General features: G+C 43.7%; 1 protein-coding gene across 2 annotated transcripts in view; it reads right to left on the reverse strand.

Moving 5' to 3' along the window:
- LOC128895683 (neural-cadherin-like) overlaps window positions 1-23,840 on the reverse strand; it is a 180,646-nt gene that overhangs the window by 90,214 nt on the left and 66,592 nt on the right. The window contains exon 1 of one of the 2 annotated variants that reach the window (XM_054158483.1): window positions 11,267-11,348. The exons of the other annotated variant lie outside the window; for it this stretch is intronic. Within the exon in view, the coding sequence (XP_054014458.1) occupies window positions 11,267-11,318 (52 nt within the window). The 5' untranslated portion in view covers window positions 11,319-11,348. Of the gene's footprint in view, window positions 1-11,266; window positions 11,349-23,840 lie in introns of those variants that run through there. 2 annotated transcript variants of the gene reach the window in all.

The following is a 23,840-nucleotide window of genomic DNA, read 5'->3' on the forward strand; positions in this document are numbered from 1 at the left end:
ATAACGTCATCAACAGGGGATGATTCTTTGCTTGAAAACGAATCGAAAATGAAGAATGATATTTTTTCATAGGAAGCTTGGCTAACCATGTCCACGACCACGACTGGCCAGTTCTACTAATTCTGGCATTGTCTAATGTACCATACCTCCTCTATGCAAACTGCAATTTTTTAAACGATAGTTCTTGCCATTCTTTTTGATATTCTTACCGAGCATCGAAGAACTGAAATAGAATAAAATATTTACTCTCGGGAACTAAGAATTTTTAATAAGATCGACGTAGAAATCCCTCCAGCCGTAACTAGAAACGGTTGAGCACTATATAAGGGTTAGCCCCCTGAGCGACACTCGGATACATATGATTCCCTAATTTCCCGAAGCGGTGCATTAGCAAAAGAGAATGCTGGCGTTAGAAAACGGGGGAACGGGGACCGTTTCAGCGAATATTCCGGTACAGACAAGCTGGCTCGAGGATGCGGCGGAGGAATCGCGTCTGCAAATAAAGGGGTCGTGTCTGCAAATAAAAGAACCGCGTTCGCAAACAAAGGAACGCGCGAGACAAGGAAACATTGGCATCGATCGTTGGAAAAGGGGTTGGAAGGGGGATGATCGATAGCGTGGCCTCGTACATAAGAAGGGTACACGGTATTCCACTGGACTTATTTCAGCCGAGGAATTTTCGCTGCATCCACCCGTCCCAATATGGTCCCACCCTCCGGTGCCGCGATAATGTACACGATAGTTATTTCGCAAAGAGGGTGCGCCCGGAGCCGGACGTTCACGAGGGAGAATCGCCTGATGTTTACGTTGGACGTTGACTGTAGACATCGAGATCAAAGTAGCGGGATTATTGGCCACGGTTTCGGAAGCGGAGGCGCTGGCTTCCCTGGCGCCTGGCACCGAGACGCCTCCCATATGCATTAGTTCCCGCGACACGAATTTCCGTTTGCCTAGGTCAAAGTGAAATCCACGCCGAAGAGTTAAGTTTTATTTAATTTCGACCGTTATTGCGACATAGTTGCGAGCGGGTTTTATTTCAAATACTTTTTGTTCCTTTTTATTTTCTCATTCAAAGGAAATGAAACGCGTATTTGTGCATGACAGGTATCGATACGAAACAAATGCGTCGATTTCGTTTTCGAATGGAAATAGAATCGAACGAAACGCGTATTCGTGACCATTGTAAACCGTCCCGAAATATGTTACGCTTATGAATGAGTGGGCTGGATGAAACGCGAGCGGATATGGACAACGTGGATATAAAACGTTTAATTTGGGAGCCTGTGGTACTTACAGCTGCGGGGAATAAATATGTTAGAAATGACACGTCATACATATTAAAATCGGAATTTTGGGTTTGGAAACAACTACCGTAAATCAAACGTTCGACGCATCCCTTTTTAACTACAATCAGTCCCATAAGTCTTCCTGTCCTCGTATCTATTGAAGAAATTTGTCTAATTTAAGTGATAGGCCTCATGTTTCCAGATCAATTTTCCATTGTAAGTATGTAATTATAAATATCGATTGAAACATCTGAGTTACGGAAAACAGAAGACAATCACCTACTGATTCGCAAAGGAACACGCGGTCAAATGCAAACGACATAAAAGAAATAGATAGTGTTTGCGGGGCATAGCTAGTCTTAAATAAAAAGTCATCAACAGGGGATGATTCTTTGCTTCAAAACGAATCGAAAATGAAGAATGATGTTTTTTCATAGGAAGCTACGTTTTCGTAAAAATAAATCGAAAGGTTTGGCTAACCATGTCTGACCACGACTGACCAGTTCTACTGATTCTGGCATTGTCTAATGTACCGTACCTTTTCTATGCAAACTGCAATTTTTTAAACGATTACAACTAATCGAAATGGACACTAACATAACAGAAGCGATGTAAATTAGCAACCTAAGTAGAAATGTTGAGTAATGGTCAGACACGCTGGTCAATTCGTACACGTGCTCCAAGGAGATTCAAGACCAATTTTCTCAAAATTGAAAGCTCAAATTAAAAAACTCTGTTGCTCATATATAAGATTGAAGCCCTCACTGATTACAATCAACGTCTAGGCTAAACCATTGAACCTAGAAAGCTGATATTTTGCACAGAGGTTTCCTTTATGATGTATACAAGGAATCTCGAAATTCAACCCCTAAGGGGGTAAAAAGAGCATTAGCATTATTTGTTGCAACTAGGCTGTGCAGATCTTTATGCATTCATGACAAACGAGGACATGGGAAAATCTGTGAAAATAAGCACAAATGCAAAAACAATAAAATATCACTGTTCAGAAGCTAAGACACTCGTTTAAATCTCCAATTCCTTTCCTATCAATCAATGAATTCGCAAAAAAATCTTCAATCCACCCGTAACGAAACGCGAATGCCATTTTATCCATATCTTACCCCATTTACATTAATATGCCCGTCACGATTACGTCATTGAATTCTGTTGTAAAAAGACCTTGATATATCCCATCTCCTAAAACTCCATCGACCCTCAGCAATCGAGGGAGCCCTAACTCTTTATGCATCTCCCTCCTTATCGATAAAGAGATTCATATTCCCCATATTTTTCTGGATTCCTTCGGCGTCGCGCGAGAAATACGAGCGCGAAAAGGATCCTCCCTTGGATGTTGAATCTCCGCAAGGTTACTATGCTGCGCGATCGTCAACAAGCAGCCCGCGAACAACGCGCAGTCGAAAAAAGGAAGCGAGACGACCCTCCGAAGCGAACCGATCCCTCTCCTGGAGAACGTCGTTTCGCTCGTTTCCGGACAAACGCGAGCATATGAATGATTTATCTCGCCGTTTCAAAAGTCGTTCAACGGATCTTCCAAGAGCATTTCCCCTCGATTTATCGCCACGGAAGTGTCGGGGTGCTACGCTTTTTTCCAACGGGAACCCGTACACATAATGGAGAATCTTCGCCAGGGCTTGGCCGAGTAGAATTACGGATAAAAGAAACTCTGGTAGAATTAGAATCAGGAGAGGCGGATCGCTTTGTTACCAAAGGGTGTTCCACAGGAGATTTCAGAAAAATTTTACTAGAAATTCGCTAGAAATTTTGGAAAATATTGAAAATCCTGAATATTTGAAAATGTGATTCGAACGAAGATGGAGAATATAAAAGGCGAGACCTAGAAGAGCGACCGTTTATAGGAAAACATAGATAGAGAAAATATAAGGTAAGGTTATATAAATACATCCAGTCCCATAAGTATTCATATGGTCTATCGGAAAAATTTGTCTAAATTAAATAACATGTTTGACGATCTCAAATAAATTTTTCATTATCTTTATTTCTGTACATACTTATAATGAAACATTTATCTGAAAAAGTCTAGCCTTCATTTAATTTAGATTAAGCTTTTAACGAACATATATGAACATTTGCATTGAACGTTGAAAAAAATCAGCAAGCAAGGCCTCATCAGGTGTTCCAAACAGGACTAACGAGTCTAAGAGGCCGGAAACCGCCGAAACCTCGGCTTGCAGCAAGTTTCACGGAAAAGCCACCCTTCCTGCACAGGTAACGCGAATCTTCGGCACGAGATTCGCGCGTATTATCCCCCATTGAATCCTCGAGCCTCTCGGTTTCCGATTTCGTGAACGTCGCGAGTTTCGTTCATCGCGGTAACAATGGCTGCGCGCAATGCACCGAATTCGGCACCGCGACTTGTTTGTTTCCGTTTTCTTTTTACCCCTTTTCGAATTAATTCGAACCGCGCCACGCTGTGTCGAGCTAATGAGCGACCGTAACAAAGACGGATTTTCCGAGCAGGGGAGCCTCGAAACTCGGATAATAATCGCGGCGACGAATCCGCGCGCAGCCTCCAAGTAATTCTAACACACGCAGTCGCCGTTATGTTTGTCCCCGCGCATTGTTTTCTCGGTTGCTTACTGATTGTTCCCGTTTGCCTACCGTCGTCTACTGTTGATGATTGCTACGGTCGGTTTGCTTTGTGCTGATTGTCGCGCGCAAAGCGTTCTTCGCCGGTCGACTTCGCCGAGGCAACCAACGACGCGAAACGATCACGGATCCCACGGTTGAACTTGATCGCTACGTTTGTTTAATCGTGCCGTGGATTCGGACGTTTGTGCGCACACTTTCACTGCTACGGAAGAGTCGAATGAAACTTAAATGAATGGAATGAAATGAATTCTCGTCCGAGGGGTGATATTTTATTATTCGATACATTTTTCGCGTTTAACCATCCACATTCCATTAACGATCGTTCGATCGACAAGTATTCGCCTCGGATCTGTGAAATCTCGAACCTCAGAAGTGCGATCCTGGGATCCCTTTACTGCCACGTTAACGTTTGGCTTATTGCTTTAAATGTTTCCACCGGCGAATTCGATGGAATTGGATCGATACTTCCGACGGTTAGTACGGGAACCCGAGATGGTGCAAACGTTGTTCGACTGCCTCGCGGAATGTCTTACGATGGCACGAAGCGGAGGAATAAACGCAAACGAGTTAAGACTCCCATTGTTTTTGATGGCGCTGTTGCGCCGTGATAAGATAACCGGACGCGTCGATTCTCGCCAGGTTACGACTAATTCGTCGGAACGCATTCTTCGTTTCCTTATCCACATCTAATGATGCTAAATAGATGTAAAGAGAAAGCTCACTTTGTTCGGTAGCACAATGATCGCGCTGAAGCTGAATGAAAAGACACCGTCACAATGTAGACTGGTCGAACAATGGAAAGATAGCGGCGATTTAAGACTGCCATCCCGCTCTATTGTATCGCTAGAGATATTATGTGATGCCGAGTCGCTGCAATCTCACGGTCTAGTCGATAATTTTAGACGTACCAGGTAAACAAATTCATCTCGGATAAATATTAATCGTTAGCTACCGAACTTCGTGTATACAGATGCATTCGACCACCAGCTCGAGACTTGGAGCGTTGGTAGTCTAAGAGTGACGAGTAAATATTTCTAATGAAAACAAAGTTACGAATATATGAATATAAAGGTACACGATGGATTTCAACACTTGTTACATCTACTAAATAAACAGACGACCGACAGATTGAGACCTGGGAGGTTGGGTCCCTAAGAGAGACAGCTAAGCATTTCTACTTACACCAGAGTTACAAATACATGAACATAAAGGTGCACGATGGATTTCAACACTTGTTACATCTACTAAATAAACAGACGACCGTCAGATTGAGACCTGGGAGGTTGGGTCCCTAAGAGAGACAGCTAAGCATTTCTACTTACACCAGAGTTGCAAATACACGAATATAAAGGTACACGATGGATTTCGACAGCGATCCACTAAATAAACAGAAAGTCCATTTTGTCTAAAAGGTGCAGTAGGAGACGTAATAATTCAGGCCGGTAAAAAAATAGTAAAGTAGTGACAAACGGGGGACGATTCAGGGCTTCCATTTGGGTCGATGATAGTTTTAGATATGCGAGAACAAGATGAATAGGAATATCGATCCTGGGAGCCGTTACCCGGGAAGCAGCTACTCCGATGGAACGTTATCTGTTTCCTCGGACAGATTTGACGACACCGAATCGATGCCGTTAGCGGAAAGCTCGATTCGTCTTTCGGCGGGCGCGACTGTCGAAAATAGCACGTCGTAAGTCGGCTTAGCGAAACTGCGAGGAAATGGAAGCGGGGCACACGACTCGATACTTATTCGGTTCGGCGAACTTGTTAGATACAGGACGAAACAGGACGAATCGGAAAGTCGATCTTGCCAGTTCTCCGGAAAACTTTTCCGAGGGTGGTGTGTGTGTGTGCCGCGTTTTCTCGTTGGGATTCAACGGCGTCGAATCGATAATGTACATCTTCGAAAATGTTGTCGGAAAGTTCGGCGCGCAGTAATTTATTCTACGCGAAGAAGTAAACAAACGAGAACAACGGATGGGAATTTTTATTGGAACGCTGCTGGATATATCGCACCGATACTAGCGATAATACAGCCCTGATAATTCTATGTTATCGCAGGGAAAGTTTCGATTCGATGCTTCGCGTATTTTCCTGAAAATAATTTCAGACGTAATTCTAGTGTAATTATTTTTATTATGCATTGTTAATTTAACGTAACGTTCGTTAAATCTTTTTAATCGGGGAAACGGTGATTAAAAGTTGTAGTTATTAATTACCGCTGAACGTGCAGACGTGTCAGCAATTAATGGTTAATAAATGCGGCGTCAGCGATATACTCTAGATTGAAATTTCCCATGAATAAGTGCTAATGAACTATCGTTAAACGAAGATAGCTGATCAAGTATTCGGAAGTGGAAATTCATTTGCACACTTGTACAGTTATAATTTGGCAACAAGTATCATTTAAATTTTTCGAAATAATACCGAGGACTTGAAATACTTGTGATTCTATCACGTTTATTACGCAGACGTCCAAAAAATTCGTCGCTGGTGAATCTCCGTTCGCTAATTAGGGAAGCGTGTGAAAAATTGTGGCGCAGTGATCGCGTTTAGTTTCACTCTTCGTTTTGCGGTGCCCACTTTCGCCATAAATTTCATCTTTCTGGTTCCTGTTAGATAAAAAATTTCGCGCTTAAAAATTCATCATGATTCCCACCCGCGCCCATTAATTTCGATGAATTAAATTCTGCTGTACCGATCGCTAGCTTCGTTACTGTTACTAAGACGCTTAAGATTATAAATTATTCCGTGGCTTCACCAAGCGTGATTTTATTTGGAAAAATAAATTTTCAACGAGATAAAATTTATTTATTTATTTATTTTTTTTTATAATCATGTTTGTTACATTTTCATGGTATCTAGAGTTAGGCGCATGCTTCAATTTAATCGCAAAAGAACGAACTCGAGAGGAAATAAATTTGTGCATTAAACCGCTACAAATTAATTCTTCTTAATTCTTCTCTACAACGAGTTTTCTATTAAATTTTATGACATACGCGTGATGCACGTTCAGTTGAAAATGCCTTTTCAGCTAGACAATACAAAGTTTTTATTTGTCACAAAACTTCGCTTCGAATTTTAACTTCCACTACACGCTCGTCGCTTTCAAAATTACATCGAAAACTAAATTCTTTGATGTTGAATTTTCGTCAGTTTTCAAACGCAGGTCACTTTTGTAGGAATTTTATTCAACGGATTATGGGAACGTTCGATCAAGGTACAAAAAGATATTTTTACAAACGAAACGTACGAAGGGTGATTTTCGAGGAAAAAAGCTGTGGAAAATTATGATCGAATGGGTCGATATCTGGAAGAACGGAATTCAAGATAAAATGGCAGATTGGATTGAAAGGAAAACAGTCACTGTTCAAACATGGAGAATATTGACTATCAGCGATTGGTTTTTCATAGAATATTCGATAGAATGTAAACGCAATATTTAATATAGAATCACCACATTTTTAAAAAGTCAGAACACGTGCAACCGTCGACAATCACCTTATCTCCGCGGAATAATAGTGCTAGTTAGAATATTCGCGAAGTAATAATTCCGGTGACAGTGTACTTAATCGTACGATCGACAGCGTGCGAGCGACACAGTTCGTTGCTCAAGCAGAGCATGCTTCTTTCAGCTATTCCAGGGACAGCCTGATAAACTGAGTTCCCCGGGCCATTTCCCTCGCTAGGAGCGCACTTTTATCGTCGCGCCGTCAAATTAAATCTCACAATCCCCGTTCATCCCGGTGCTTCAAGGAATCCTCGTCGAATATCGTCTTGTAGCCGCGAGCATCTCGTCGACGCGCGTCTATCGCGAATTTCGTCTTCGGAATATCCACGGTTCCCGAACGACCCCATCCCGCCTCGACGCGCCGTTTTCATCCCGCGATTTGTTTCGCAGCTAAATCGGCTTGCGTGACAAACAAACACTAATCGTGTTTACGCTTCGATACACGACCGATTCAGAAGGAGAATTCAATTCAGAGAAGAATTTTCTACGTCAGTACATACTAATCTAAACTGATATCAATTCCTGGATAAACAGTCCATCCCATAAATATTCTATTGAAGTTTGACTAAATTGAATAATAGTTTTGATATTAACAAATGAATTTTTCTTTATAAATATGTACATGGATAAAAATGTATACATGTACATATTTATACAATTCATTGTAGCAATGATGATTTTTGTATTTGGAGAGAAATGGAGTAGGTATATTCTTCTATCGTGTACTCAATGTTAAAATGTCGTTGAGATTGTTCTTTGAGGTTTATTTTCTTCTTTAACGAATGTACTCCGAAATACTAGTCAATCCTATAAGTATTCATATCCCTCAATGGCTATCGAAGAAGTTTGACTAAATCGAATAATAGTTTTGATATTACCAAATGAATTTTTCTATATAAATATGTATGTAAATAAGCTGATACATGTATATATCTATATACACATCAAAATATTTATACAAACATACAGTTGGAAACATGAGGCCTACCATTTATTTTAAACTTTCTTCAATAGACGCGAAGTGTATATTTATGGGACTGACTGTAGTTACTAATTTAAAAGTCCTTCGAAAGTGAGAGGATTTGGATACAATACACTTGTAGGTATCTAGTAGCAGAATCTGTAGTATCTGTAGCAGAATCGAGAGTCCCAATTTAATTTGGAACTTCAGGAACGAGAAGTAGCAAAACAAGGAGAACAAAGACACCACGAAGTCCGTTCGAATCGTTTCGACACGTTGAATTGTTCAAGAAAATCCTGCACACCTTCCTCGCGTTAAAATTCTCTGTGAAAACGTCGAGTACGATCCAGGGGGAGAGCCATAGCTATCGTTTGCAGTGTCCAACGTTAGCGAAACACTGCAGGTTTATCACTGATCCTTCGACCACTTAGGTCCGCGTCTGGGGTTCAACCCACGCCGTTACTGTCAGCCACTTGTCTCCAGCCGACGCATTAGGTCAGTTTTCCCACCCAATGTCTTCAGTGATAAGGACTACTGTCGGTGCGGCATTGTGGCCCTTGTCAGGCCAACCGAGGCTTCGAGAACATCTCTGGCTCCGAAGTTGACCCGAAGAGGACTTTAATGGATCGAACGTCCCCCATGGCTCTGTTTCTAAGGATCCCACGATGGAGGATCACGTGAAATACTCGCTGTGTTAAGGAAAAGATGTTCCAATACTGGGTTCATTCGGTGCTTTAACCTCTTCGAGTGACAGAGAAAATTTTCATAGATATCCGAGAAATGCCAGACAATATAAGCAAAGATGCACAATTGTAAACAAAAACGAGCAGCGATATATCTCGGCTCTTAGTCCTTAGCTCTTGGCCTCTTTTTGCAAGCGTACGAAGGAGCGATACATCGTATCGTATTCCATATTCAATTACGAAATAGTAGCCGGTGACATGAAATCGCTTCTGGGTAATAATTGCCGATCAACAATGTGTTAACAAAGAGAGACCTCAAGTGTCGCATCCTTATCTCTGTCTCGCCATACAAACTCGCGCAAACTTTCCACCAACTTGACGATCGTCGCTCAGGGCAATCCAAAACCATTTCTAAGATTTTCCCCCGCGTACCGTCACGCTGTTCGTAGCTTCGGATGGAAAATCTCGCGTCGTGGGATACGGACGCCGAGCGTCGCGAACGATGCCGACGGCGCGCGGCGTAATTACCAAGCCGAATTGATTTTCCGTCGGTTGAATGGAACGACACCCCAATTGTGCTGGTACACCGGAGACCCACTGAGGTACGTTGTACGTACACAATGTACGCGTTGTGCCCGTTTGAAAATAATGCTCTCGATCGATGGCTCGCGCGGTTAAGCCGCGGATTCCGCTCATAGTCGGTGACGTTCGCTGGACCGTTTTCGGCGCGGAAACGATGTAACGAGAATTCGACAGTCGCGATTTTCCCCGAAATTTTCGCACCGTTCCACTACCATCCGGTCCCGAAAGTCGCGCACGTAAACGCCCGGTTTAGCGAGGGTGGTTCCGCCGGAGCGTTCACGTGGCGCGAAAATCGCTGCTATGCGAAAGCTGACAGAGAAGGGGCTGGCTGGAAAACCGTCGAAGATGATACGGAAAGGGAAACGTCGAAGGGGCTGCGCCGAATCCATTTCGCCCAACAGTTAATTGCGAACGCGGTCCATTGGCAGACTCCGAAGCCCCGACATATAGATTCTCGTTTCCCAACGAATACAAGGCTCTTACTTCGTGAACCCAACGGTAAAGTGGGTTCTCCCTTATGTAAATTCATGAAAGAGTGCAATCTATACGATTAAAGAGCAAATGCTGTAAACATTTTAAACACAATGTACAAGTACTTTGTATTAACCCTCAGACGTAAAATAAATTGTATCATGTATGAACTTGTGTAATGTTGTATAATTTTCATCGGTAGAGTTTCATAGAGGCTTGACAAAATTTATATAAATAAAAATATAAATAAAAATCGAGTGAGAAAACGAGGATAGCTTTGCACTTGGAGTCACTTGGCTTGAAATCTCTGCGTCACCAAAATATAGCGTGGGTTACTTTGTAGAGTAATATCTGATGTTCATTGAATGCTGAGAGCTCGGATCATTGGCTACTGTACCCGTTTCCTGTCTAGATCTCAATAAGTAAACATTGTCTGTGCTTTCCCTTTGATCTCACATAAAATGCGAAAACATGACACAGCGTTGAGCAACCTCCTGTTTGTGAAATCCCAACAATTTCAAAACAGTTCCTCGCTAGAACGAAGTTTCCAGTGGAAAGGGTACGCTGGCAAGAGTAAGTTTCGTGTAAACTCTGACTTCTACTCCACTTGGTCACTAAGGATTCTCCTATGCTCACGAGATACCATAGAATGGGCGCAACCAACGAACACCTAAGAGCTTCTTGCCCGGATTAAGACGACAGCGAACCAGAGAAGCGCCAAGTAGGCGCTGTTGGTAATAACCCAGAAAACCCTTTGCGGATCAATTACTAAACCACTTTCATCTCGTGAAACAACGACGGCATTGGGACATTCGACCTTTCATTTACTATAACTCATCACGAATGATCAAGCTCTACCCTCCCCCTCAGACTACTCAAACTATTCCTCAGGAAAGTGCACCATTGCAAACGTTTTCTGCCTGATCATTAGAGCACTTCCCAAAATCCATAGCGTACAACCCAAAAACTATGTTTACATCTAATCCGAATTCTACCCGCGCTCAATTTACGTCACGTCACGTCACGTCACGTTTTCGCTGGCCTTAGAACTCCTGGGCTACGCTGTGTTCAGAAACAGCCGGTGTTAATCCAGCGAAGGTTCTACCAGTTTCCAGTCGCGACAGCAGCGGAATACACGTACCTAGGTAGGTGCTGTTGGTAATAACCCAGAAGAGTTTCAGCGGATCGACCATTAAGCCACTGTCGTACGGCCGGACTTCCGTTCGCTGTCATTCACCTTGCTTCGCTGAGCCCACCCGTCATTCGGTCGGAATTTAACGACAGCTTCAGCACATGTCACAATGCACTTTCAATTGCGAAGGTACCCAATCACTTACGAGATCCACCGAATATGTGCACATGCGACTGGAGCACTGTATCTACGGAGACGGTCACGATTGCGTCAGCGTTTCTTTCGCGATGTTTCTCGATTATTTATTGTCGGGACTCTTGGGACTTGGAGCTTTTGGGACACTGCTAACGGTATTTGGAGTTGACGAATACGCCGATCCCTAGTCTCAGAACTTTTCCTGTATAGAATGACCTGTAGTTGTAACACTGCTATTCGAAGATAAAATGTTTCTGTCGCGTTATTTCCCGATTCCTAGTCCCGGAACTCTTCCTGTACAGTGTACAGAATGGTAGCTTATTACGCTAATCCGTCCAGGAGTCACCCGCGTATCTCGTACCGATGACAGAATAGATTACACGTACCTAGGTAGGTGCTGTTGGTAATAACCCAGAAGAGTTTTAGCGGATCAACCATTAAACCGCTTTCATCCCACGAGCGACCTGTCGCAATGTAAAAGCGTAGCCGTCGCGTCGATCCGACCGCGAAGCACCCGTGTAACCGTTTCACGCGCCACGGAGTCCACGGATGGGTTTACACACGCGACGTTTCTCGTATCGACGGTGTCCCTCGGTACGGCACCTGTTCCGGTCCACCGAGCGGTTCACCAGCAGCGATCACCGCGGGAAACAATGGATGGAAAAAACACACACACACACAGACACACGGCGCACTGGCGGAGCGTGGACAAACAGACGAGATCACAGAGGGACAAAAGAACGGTGGACGATGAATCACGGGTTCTTCTCGACGCTATCGGCACTTCACAAAAAACGAGACTATCGCGGAAATCGGGCTATCGTTGACGCGCGTCGATCGTATCCCCGTCGAAACCTCGTGGACCGGATCCGTTCGCTTTCCAGCCGCGTCTGTCTATATCGCGACGCATCGTCTGGAAACGGGCCGGTGGTGACGTATCGGTACGTCCTGCGCGGCGCCTGTCATCGACATGTTTTTATCGCGGGTGTATTCGGTCCGTCCAGCGAGCCAGCGTGCGCGCCAGTGGTTATTTCGTACGTGGAGAAAGTGGAAGGAGCGACGAAGAGGGCGAGAGTAGGCGGTCGTAGACGAGCGACGGCGTGCGACCGAGTAGTGGAGAGACCAGCGTGAGAGACCGACGCGGGCGGCAGCGTCGCCGTGGCTCGGCGTCGGCGTCGACCGGCGGGTGGTTCGCGTACGCGGGGTAGACACGGTGTGCGCGCCACTGGCACGGCTCGGGGTACGAAACGAGCCATGAGGGTACGGCACGCATGTACGCGCCACGACCAGGCCAGTGGGTATATGGGGGTTGCAGCCTCCGCGAGCCCAGATTCGCGCAGCCGCGGCAAATCACTCGGGGAGAACAGTCCACCCTCAGTCGATATACTGTGTCACCGCGTACGGAACGTGAAATCGCCGGAATGCGGTTTATGGGACGTGGTGCCGAGGCGACGCTCACGATCGGGACGCCCGGTACATCCTGGCGGACGGTGGCGGTTAGGGTCGGTTAAAGTCGACGATTCACTTGGACTGGGGTAGGTTGCGGTTGGATTCTTCGATCGTGTTGGGCTAGATGATGCTTCACTGATAGAAAATGGTAATTGTATGGGAGTTTGGGTAGTTGAATTGTTAGGTGGTCGAAAATCGTCTCCTGGTTTTCCCTCTCCAAATTTGAACAGAATACTGTCAGGGATTCGACACGAATATTTACTGAGAATTCATTTTATGTATGATTCTAATGCAGACCAAATTTGTATACACTGCATCATGTTATTACAATCACTTCCATAAATATTCGTACCTTCTATATTTGTTGAAGAAATTTGTTTAAATTAAATGGGAGGTTTGATGTTTCCAACTATATGTATAAATATGCATGTTGATGTGTATTTAAATATATACACGTATCACCTTCTTTATATACATAATTATAATGACAAATTCATTTGATGATATCAAAACATTATTTAATTTAGTCAACCTTCTCCGATAACTATTGAGAGATATGAATATTTATGGGATTGAGTGTATTCCGGAATACATTCGCTCAAGAAGACAATTTAATATTGAGTACGCGATAGAAGAATATACCTATTCCATTTCTCTCCAAATACAAAAATCATCATTGATACAACACAAAATTCCATAGGGTGTACCATAAACAATACAACATATAAAAAAAACGTTCACCAGGGAATCGAATTGCACGGTTAAACGAGTACACAATAAAAACTGAGGCCTATCTCCCAATAGCAACAGCTAGTAAACACGTTAAAGAACACCGATTGCATCGACTTTGTCCAGAGTTTGTGCCACAGGGTTCCCAGCTCGACAATGCCACGAACGATGTTACTTTTACATTTGTCCCGATGTAGCGCAATCCTTCGGAACGATACGGGCACAATGCCGATGAATTAACGTGCCTCCGCGGCTCCAAGTTTTACAAAGATCTTCCTCCGCGTCTTGGGGATCGCTCTACTTTCCCCATCCGCGATACGAGACGAGATCGTCGAACCGTATTAAGCTCCGCATTGTTACCCGGCTGTACGTCGTATCGCCTTCCGATGCGATCGAAAGTCGATCGCTGGCCGCTGAACGTCGTGAAAAAGCCTCAGAGGGTCTATCCATCCGCGTCGTTAAGCCATCGTGAAGCCCAGCCACCGGGTTTATCGATGCCTCCCTGTGTGTTTATGTATCAATTCGGGTTCGGTTAACCCTTTACTATTCCGTGTGACTCCGAGGTCGTGGGAGGCAAGAACGCCAGCAGTTCTTTCAAGACGAGAAGGAAGTTCCTCTTATTTTCTATCGAAGGTCCTAGCAAATCATGCTGTGACTATCCTTCCACGCTCCTGTGTGGTTAAGATCACATAAGATACAAATTTGATGTATAATTCTAACGAAGGAAAGGCTTTGGTCTGCCAGAATTGTTACTCGCGTGATTTCAAGCTTTAACGAATCGCAACACCCTAATTTTCCTTTCATTCTCTCCCCCCCACCCCCCACCCACCCACGATGCTAAGCAAACGCTAGCGTAGACACGTCAATAGATTACAAGGGCAGATGGCACGAGTTATATTTCTTTGGAAAGGTTTATGACTGGAACGAGGAGTAAGTCCTCCGCGTGGGCTATGCATCATCACGGGCGGACGTTGAAGGATGGCTGGCGACTCGCAGTCGTGTAGTTATTGCGTGTCGGATGATGTTGTTTAGGGTACGTGGGAGTTTGAAAAGATGACGGGTGATACGATGCGACGTCGTACCGGTAAAGAATGGGGTCTTGTTCCAGAAGGATCTGGCTGAGGATGGGTTCTGGCAAGAGGACCGCGAGAAACCACGTAGCGCTGGAGCTTTCTATTCGAAACCGTACCGAATAATACAAATTCGAGGGGCCACGTTGCAAAAAAAGAAAGTTGCCCGTACTTTTTGCGCTGATGGACGCTTGGGAATAGCCCTGAGAAAGTTGCATTGCGTGTTTTGTCGAAGGAACTTTGCGACTCTAGAAAAGGTTGACTGGAAGCGGAAACTACCAGATAACCCGTTAGAAAAATAAGCTACTATTTCGTTCCTATGCGCATTTTTTTTGACATTATTTTTGTTAAGGAACTGCGGTATCGATACCTTTGGAAATGTATTTTTAGACCTACGTTATATTAATAATACGGTTCGTGCGGAATGTTGATGCAGTTGATACGTTGTAGGTAAAATACAGCGCGTTTTTTTAGCTCACAGAAGAGGCAAAACATCGGCCAAGTCTGGAAAGTTGGCGTTCCATCGTGCGCGATAATCGATATTTGCTCGCGTGTCGTAATACGCTAGCCCGAAGTGCGTTTCCAGGATTTCTTCGGTGTTGTGTTACTTGGCTCGTTGCTTTAAATGTTTTCTTGACTGGGTTCGATGGGATAGGATCGATGCACTCTAGAGATACTCGGCGAATATTGCCTACCGTATCGTGGAACATCTCAGGTTACCACGTAGGCGTAGTGGAAGAATAAAGGAGTACGGAGTCTATTTAAAGCCACCATTGTACCGGATGACGTTCCCGAGTACAACAAGCCGAGGTAAACAAACTTGTTGATCGATAGCAAACCTGATGGAATATATTACACGTTTCCCTATTCATATTTAATCGCGTTAAATGGGCGTCAATGGAAAACTCCTTTTGTATGAAAGAAGCTGAGTGAAAAGACTATGTCATACTGTTTATTATAAGTGTTGATATTCGATTCTTTAGTAATATATTCCGAGAATGTTTCCACATTTTTAAATATTGATTCCAATTCTATAAACCGAAACTAGCGAAGCAACCGGGTTAAACTTGGTTTGTTCAGAACATAAACGCGATCATTTCAGAAAATGAAATAATTCGAAACTGTATTTTTTATTTTTGTAACAAAGATATGTTCTAAACACGATACCAGTAAACAATTTCGACACGATTCGTCTCGTTCCGTCTCGTGCGCATCGCTAGTCGATAGATGGCTTACCAAGGGACCAAGATTATGTCGAAGGGTCTGTGCAAACGTAAATTTAAATTTTTCTCTAGGAGACAACCTACCCTTGAATAAATTCTTCCTTCGCGGCGGTGGGCAAACAACACGACGCGGCTGAAGAGTGACAACTCGCGTGGCGACAACCCTGACAGGCAAGACAGTCCTCGTACAGCGTCAACCGGATGTTCTGGCGTTCCGTTACCACCCCGGGAACAATTTCATACACGACCAACCGAAGCCAGGACGCAGAGGATGGCTCTAGACAGTGGTTCCTGATTATCACATAAATCGCGCCGAAATGGATTGACTGGCGTGTTTCGTGCGGCCAGATTATACCGAGTGTTGTTTCGTGTTCTGCGTCGGTCCAATTGAAGATCGATCTGTCTCGATGTAGAACGCGCAACGGAACTCCGAAACCCTCGAAAATTATTTTGTCGAGAAATTCGGTCTGACCGTGACCGAGTGTCCAAACTCCGGTTTGACGTAAAAGTTAGTTGCTGCAGGGATGTGTCAGGATGTTTGGCGACTTACTTTTACGATGTCACTCATACACGAGCCGTTCGTCGCGCAAATCGATTAACTTCGTGAAACAGAATGATGAGAAATGCAATGAAATAGTACAGTTATTATGAATATGAAAAGCTACGACTACACCAAGTGCTTTAACACTTAAATTTAAGATTTTTCAAAAAGTGATTTGTGAGACTCATGTAAGACTTCTCTTTGAGGAAGTAAAAATATTCCAGAGGATGAATCATTGATGAGAATAAATCTGAACGGGATGAACCTCTGAGAATGTAAATATAAGATTCTCTTTTCGTCTTAGGTTCGGCGATGTATTTCACGTCGACCGAGATATGCATCCCGAACGAACAGCTGTGTGTAGGTGTATCGATTCGAAGAAAGACCTCATTCTTTTGTAAATCCTCCGACTGACGAGTACTCTAGGGATATCGCGTAGAAGTGGCAAGAAGAACAATGGACTAAGATAGATAGCCCCTGGTAGACCGCTGGGAATACTAATTGGTCTGGAGTAGGCATTAATCTCGATGACTTGTAGATGTTCGGATAAGTAGCCGTCCTATTCGCTGTAGCACGGTATCATGTATGCCCAGGGAAGATAACATCGACGTACACAGTGGTCTGTTGCATCTAAGGTTTCCATCATCCCTCTTCGTGGTGATTTGTAGCTTTCGAGTAGCGAAATTGAGACAACGCATCCAATACCAGTCGAAAAAGAGCGTCACTTCAAAGGAAGCGTTAATATACATTATACAAATGAAAAATTAGCCAGCTTCCGTTTAGAGTGGGTTATCGTGTACCTAGACAAGTTGTATAAGTTTGCTCGACAGTACAAACAATCCTCTCAACTGTTACCTTCTTGCAGCGGTCGAGGTCAGAAGGAGGACTTAATCGATTTCGAGTAACCTGAATAAACTAACTGTACGGAACAGTCCAAGCCACTAAATTGCATTAAGAATAACGAGGTAGATGACGTTCCGACGAATCTTGGTCTTATTTATATATTTTAGATCGCTGTCGCTAGGTATCGTAAAAGGAATAAATAATGTCCACTTAAGATTGTCCAAATTCCACGATTCGGTTGTCATACGTCAGATCCCAGCCCGGAGGGCAGAAATATTTTTTTAAAGGTAATCGTACTCGAAGCATTCCTGTCGCGTGTTGTATTTTCGAGTGTCAGGGAATTTCGCTCATTTGCTAAGCGAAAGCCTCGTCGTCGTGCTTTCGAGGCTTCGGAGTTACCGATTCTCTTTTGCAGCAGCGCAGTGATTTTAGCTGCTTCTAAGAGGATAATTCCGTTGGCGACGCGACGATATTTTCAACTGTTGGGAGAGCTTTCCAGCAGGGACTTTTTCCCCTTCTGCGACGAGTGGACTATTTTCAATGGTATTAACCTCTCGGTACGTGCACCTGAATGCAGGGGCTATTTTCTCGTCTTTCGATTCGTGCCATTGCTGTGTTTCGCGTCTCTTTCGAAATACAAAACTATATTACCCGTGCAAATTGAATACGTATTATTAGAGAATGTTGTATTTTTAAAAGGGCGTAAAAACGAGGTATTGTTACACAATTTTCGTTTTCTTTTTTAATAACGTGTTCATCTAGCCGTGCATCCCCGTTTAAGAATGCATCGCGGAGCGCATTTTCAATGGCGCCACGACGTTGTAGAGACTCTCGGTAAACACATTCGCAATAATCGTCGAATTTTGAGGCCGCACGAGAAGTGCTTCTCTCTATGCAGCGCATGAACTCCTGAGATTTTACAAGGAAAGCGTTTCTCTTTATAAAAGCGTAATACTTTTGATACTTTGCACGCTCCCGCGATACCGCGCCACTTCTCCACGCTTTATAAAGAGTTCTTACGAAACAAGGTATACTTGAAATACTTTCGCAGGCTAGCAAGTTTCAACTCCCGATAATGTATTACTCGCACTTCCAGGGGGTCGAAGTTTCCTCGATAGTGAACGACAGAAGTTCACGGTTACGGGTCTGCTGTTACTCGCAGATCGAATTTTATGGGTGAGAAACGGCGATTCGAGCGGAAGGTGTAGCGGATACCACGCGATGGACGTTCGTAGGTAGAAATTTTGACAATAAAGACTTCCAAAAATAACTTAGTTGTAAATAATTGAAAAAGGAACAAAACTGGCAATATGAAACGAACTAAATATCACGTAACGAGGTCAACGTATCGAACCTCGATGGATTCATTTTTTTTATAAACTATTAGACTGCGTAGTGAAAATATGTAGTCCCGGTCGTATGCATACGTAGCTGTAACGATACGCGTAGTGTGTCTGACATACATCGTCTCATTCTCCTTCAACCCATTGCACGAGGCGTAACGCATGGGATTTCTATTTCTTTTTAATTATTTACTCATGTTCCAGGACTCCGACCGTTTTAAAACTTTTACTGAAAATTGAACTCCGCGTACCCTTTCCCGTCGATCCGACCGCTTCTACCCGAAGATTTTCCTGTCCGAGCAAACGCGAACCATCATCGCTCAATTTGCTGCGCCGCCGAGCGCATGATCCACGCGAACGCCGGGAATGCGGTTTCCACGTCTGACGACGTTGACGAGAACAACTGCCGACACAGTGCGAGCCAACTGATCCAAAACTCCATTACGCAACCCCCAGACAATTTCCGCCGCATCAGTGTTCGGGCACCGCCTCGTGTGCGCGCGGAAACACGGGCGCAGAAGCCGAATTAGCCATTGTATCGCGATTATCAGACAAATGGTAATCGGATATCGTCCGTAGGATACGATCGGCTCGTATAATCGTTCCCCTATTTAATCCGAGGCCCTCGGTATTTGTCCGAACGATTTGATTACAGTTAACTGCCACTTAGGCAAATGACGTCGCCCGTTGCCAAGTACGAATTACTTTTCGGGAGAACGATAATCCCCGGTCCCCGCGGAGGATCGACGCGTGGCGGAAAAACGATCCGTCAATCGGCTCGAACGACTTATTCGCGTCTGGTCTTAATGAAGCGTCGCCCGGGGGTCATCGGGGTAATTCGATTGTTCCCGTCGGTCGACGATTTACGAAGTGACTGATTGCAACGCGAACGCGGCAGGTGATTTCGTCGATTCGTCGGGGGGAGGAGTTCTTGTCGATCGGGAAGCTGAGACGACTCGAGACGTAGCGGGCGAGAAACGTTTACCGGGAATTAACTGGAATAAAATATCGGAACGGAAGGAACATCGATTGGGTGAAGGTAGGGAGGTGGAAATGTAATGGCAGGGATGCGTCGTAGAAATAAATCGAAATCGTAGAATGAAATTTAGTGAGTCTATTTAGTAAGACTATTTTGATCGGTATTTCTTTCTGTGTCTATTAATGTTTTCCCATAATTATTCTCTGAATTGTTTCTTCCTTATTGTTCCATATTCCTTATTAGTAGACCATATGATATCGATAATTCCTGGAATATATCATTGTTGCGGTTTTTGTTTCGATTGTGGCTCGAGACAAGCTGTGAACTGCAGTATGTGCAAGGCGACGAAGCCGAATGCATCGCAAATAAATCGACCAAGTAAAACGGAGCAAAAAGTCTCATTTTATTATTTCCAAGAAATTGTTGGGTACGGGCGAACACCAAATAACATTGCACGTATTGTGAATTAACACGTCTCATAAACACAACCTAGCGGAAGACAACTGCTTCGACAACCTGTTCGTCTAACTATCGCGCACCTTGCTATCCCCTGGACCTCTGATCTGATCACAGGAAAATTCCCGTGGACCCGCCTTCCGGAGGCGACGACTAAACACGAGCGTCCCATCTCGTAGAAAAAGTCCACCGAGCGATAGAAAATATTCCAACGTATCAAAAGAGCCCGTCGACGATCGTTTCGGTCTTGCCATCGGAACGTTTCGCGAATTTCGAACAAATTCCGGGCGCTCCAGGATCCGCGTGTTCGAACACCGTGAAACGAGCCGTATAAACGAAACATTTTTCCGCATTTCCATCCGATCGAGGGATTTGCGGCCCCGACCGGAACTCCCGCGCTCGTCGTGTACGAGTATCGCGAGTAATAATACGTTCCTCAAGTTTGATCGCGCACGTGCTCGGAATACGAAAACGCCAGCTGGCTGTCTACGTGTCGGCCGGTCGCTGGATAAGCTTACGTGGGACTGCGGTGGCCAGACCGAGGCAATAAAGGAGTCAACGATCGATGCCAAGGTGATCCCGAGACAGAGAGGCGATTCCTAGCTACTCTGTGCACCAAGCGAATATAGCGATCTCATTAAGTCGCTTTCGAGAGGGTTGTAAAGGGATACTCTTGTTAGGTGACGCTAAATGGATTTTCTACGGGGGCGTGGGTGGCTCTTGGATATACAATCGCGAACATGAGATCGAGATGCAAGGGGAAATTGAGAGGAGTTATGAATTTTGTTCGAAAAACGTGAATACACTGTATCGACCCGTTCCACTCGAAGCCATTTGTTTGCAGAATGTATTAGGAGGAATCATGTTTTCTAATCTGTATACAGGGTATCTAAGTGTTACAGAGCTCTAACTCCAGAACTATCGGCCGTATGCAAAATTACAGTCACCTACTGTTTCGCGAAGAAACACGCGGTCAAATACGAACGACATAAAACAAATAGTATTCCACGCGGAGCACAGCTAGTCTTAAACGTAACGTCATCAACAGCGGATGATTCTTTGCTTGAAAACGAATCGAAAATGAAGAATGATATTTTTTCATAGGAAGCGTCGTTTTCGTAAAAATAAATCGAAAGATTTTACTAATCACGTCTGACCACGGCTGGCCAGTTCTACTGATTCTGGCATTGTCTAATGTACCATACTTCTTCTATGCAAACTGCAATTTTTTAAATGATTACAACCAATCGAAACGAACACTAACATAACAGAAGCAACATAAATTAGCAACCTAAGTAGAAATGGCGAGTAATGATCAGACATGCTGGTTAAGTCGTACACGTTCCAAGCAAAATTCGATTTTCTTTGTTGACCAGATCTCATGGTACAACTCTCGAGAAACAATCGTGCAATATTTCAAGTAAAAGTTCACGAAACCGCTGAAGTTATAGAGCTCGGAGTACAGGTTCCACGGAATTCATTCGTCCCTCGAAACATTTCGATCGATCGCGAATTTATTCGCAGTCGATGATAAACCACGTAAAAGTTTATGTGTTTGGCAGATGAAGGTGGAACTTTCCAGGAGTGAAGAAGGCAGAATCTTGGCCGCGCAAAAATTGTTGCTTGCAAACGGGTTTCTTTCGAAACGATTCTAAACGAACCGGGACGGTCCACGGTGAGTCGAGCCCGATTTCATTTCGATCTACGTGCGGCTACTTAATTCCACTTGGAAACTTGTTCGCCAACATTTTTGAGCGGTCACCAATGGCGACGTATCGAAGTTTTTCTGGATGGTCTGCCGATCCTGGACACGATACTTTAATGCTTGGGCCAAATAGGTCGGATCTACCGAGGATAAGTAAAAGCACCTGGGGTTAGGTTGACTCGGTGGCCCTGTACCCCGCTGGAAGTGTATACTTTAGCCAGGGTTATAGGAAAGCTGTGGCGTTCGAGACGGCAAATAGAAGCTGCTCCACTAGCTTTGTTTCCTCTCGGTGGATACACTTTTGCGAAATAGCGTTTGCTGTCGCGTTTACATTGGCCTCGCCAGTGTTTCAATTCTTACTCGGGATAATATTTTTTACGACAACGTCGACTGTATATGACCTCTGACCGGTTAATCTGAATACTGATTTTTGTGAAATATTAATTACGTGGGCGATCGAGTCAGATGTTGTTCATAAACTTGGTAAACTATTTATGGAAGCTTGAAGATCACGGAAGATTATTCATACGATTGTACGTGGATTATTTGTTTAAATCGATCATCCGAAAATATGTTTTACCCATATTTCAGACAGATGTGTATTAAGATGTAAATTATGAGTTTTCAAAGTTATGAGACGATCCGATCTGTTGTCATTTTTGACCAAACCACCTTGAACCAAAAGTAATTGAAAAGGCAATTTCTTGGTACACCGTTCCATCCAAAGTTTCATTTAATCACAGGTCGTTGCTTTGTGCGTCCTATTTTGTTTCGCTACGCAGTCCAATACAATGACATTTGATTAATGGCCATCATTTACATACTAATTCATCACTGCGTAGACCTAAATTGAATTATCTACCAAACTGGACGCGAGCGTTAGACAAGAGACGCGTCCTTCGGAATCAAATTTCGGAGCGAATTAATTCAACCCTCGCATTAAACCCGCGGTTATTAACCGAAAATTGTTGTTAATTTATCATTAAATATTTATTGGAAATTCACGATTAACAATTGATTGGCTTATTACTAAAAATCACACCGATTCCATCACGACGCTACAGGAGATAATTTAATAATCGATAGAAATAATTAATCCTTATTTGTAATCGTTCTGCATAAACCGCATAAATAAATTGGAATATAAATCCTTCCTGTTCTCTGACTAGAACGTTTAGCTTGTTAGTCTACCTCGTTCGAGCACGACCAAGTTTTCAACAACATGATAGAGAAAGAGAATAGAATCTATAAACACAAGGATGCTTCCTGCTCTTTACAGAGTGAACCAGAGACCGTGCAATTCCAGCTACACTGCACTTTCTACGATTGTTCTTCTTCTTCGTCGCAGGTTATAGTTGCTACGACAGATGCTCTACACCGTGAACTTCATCTTCGATATTATTTGCCCTGGCGGGTGACCGGCAGTCTTCCCCATAAATCGTCAAGTTCGCCCATTTGATAACCTGGCTTCTGCGGTAACTAAACGAACCTTATTATTGATCGTCTTTGTACAATTTATCAAATAAACTTTTAAGTGCCAGCGTCGCATTTGAGTCGTTCAAATTAACGAACCCCACTTTCTGGAAAATCTTACATTTAAGTGTCAAAGCACTTGCTATAGTCAACTTTGTATATTTGTAATAACTTTCCTGGATAATAAAGATTAACGCCATTAACCTTTTCGGTAGTCTGCTACGAGTTAAATCGCACGAGCTTCTTTAAATAGGAAAGAGCTCAAGACGGGTTAACTCATTAACTCATTAATAATAAACTTACGCGATTTGACTCGTCTCGAGCACGACAAGAACAAAATAATTCAACGAATATACGCAGAGCATCGAAAAGGTTAGACGTCAACGATTTTTTGGCCATTGAATAATAAATAATTTATACCAGAGGCCATTTCTCAACTTTACAATGAATTTGTCACTAACGTGCATTTGTCACTGATTCTTTGTAACGTCACTGCTTTGCTTTGATCGCATCCTTTCGAATCCTGAGAATAAACTCGAGCTATCATCGAAGAAATTCGTTTCGAGGAGCCTTTTCT

This window comes from Hylaeus anthracinus, unplaced genomic scaffold (assembly GCF_026225885.1).
Source record: "Hylaeus anthracinus isolate JK02 unplaced genomic scaffold, UHH_iyHylAnth1.0_haploid 5, whole genome shotgun sequence".
Taxonomy (NCBI): domain Eukaryota; kingdom Metazoa; phylum Arthropoda; class Insecta; order Hymenoptera; family Colletidae; genus Hylaeus; species Hylaeus anthracinus.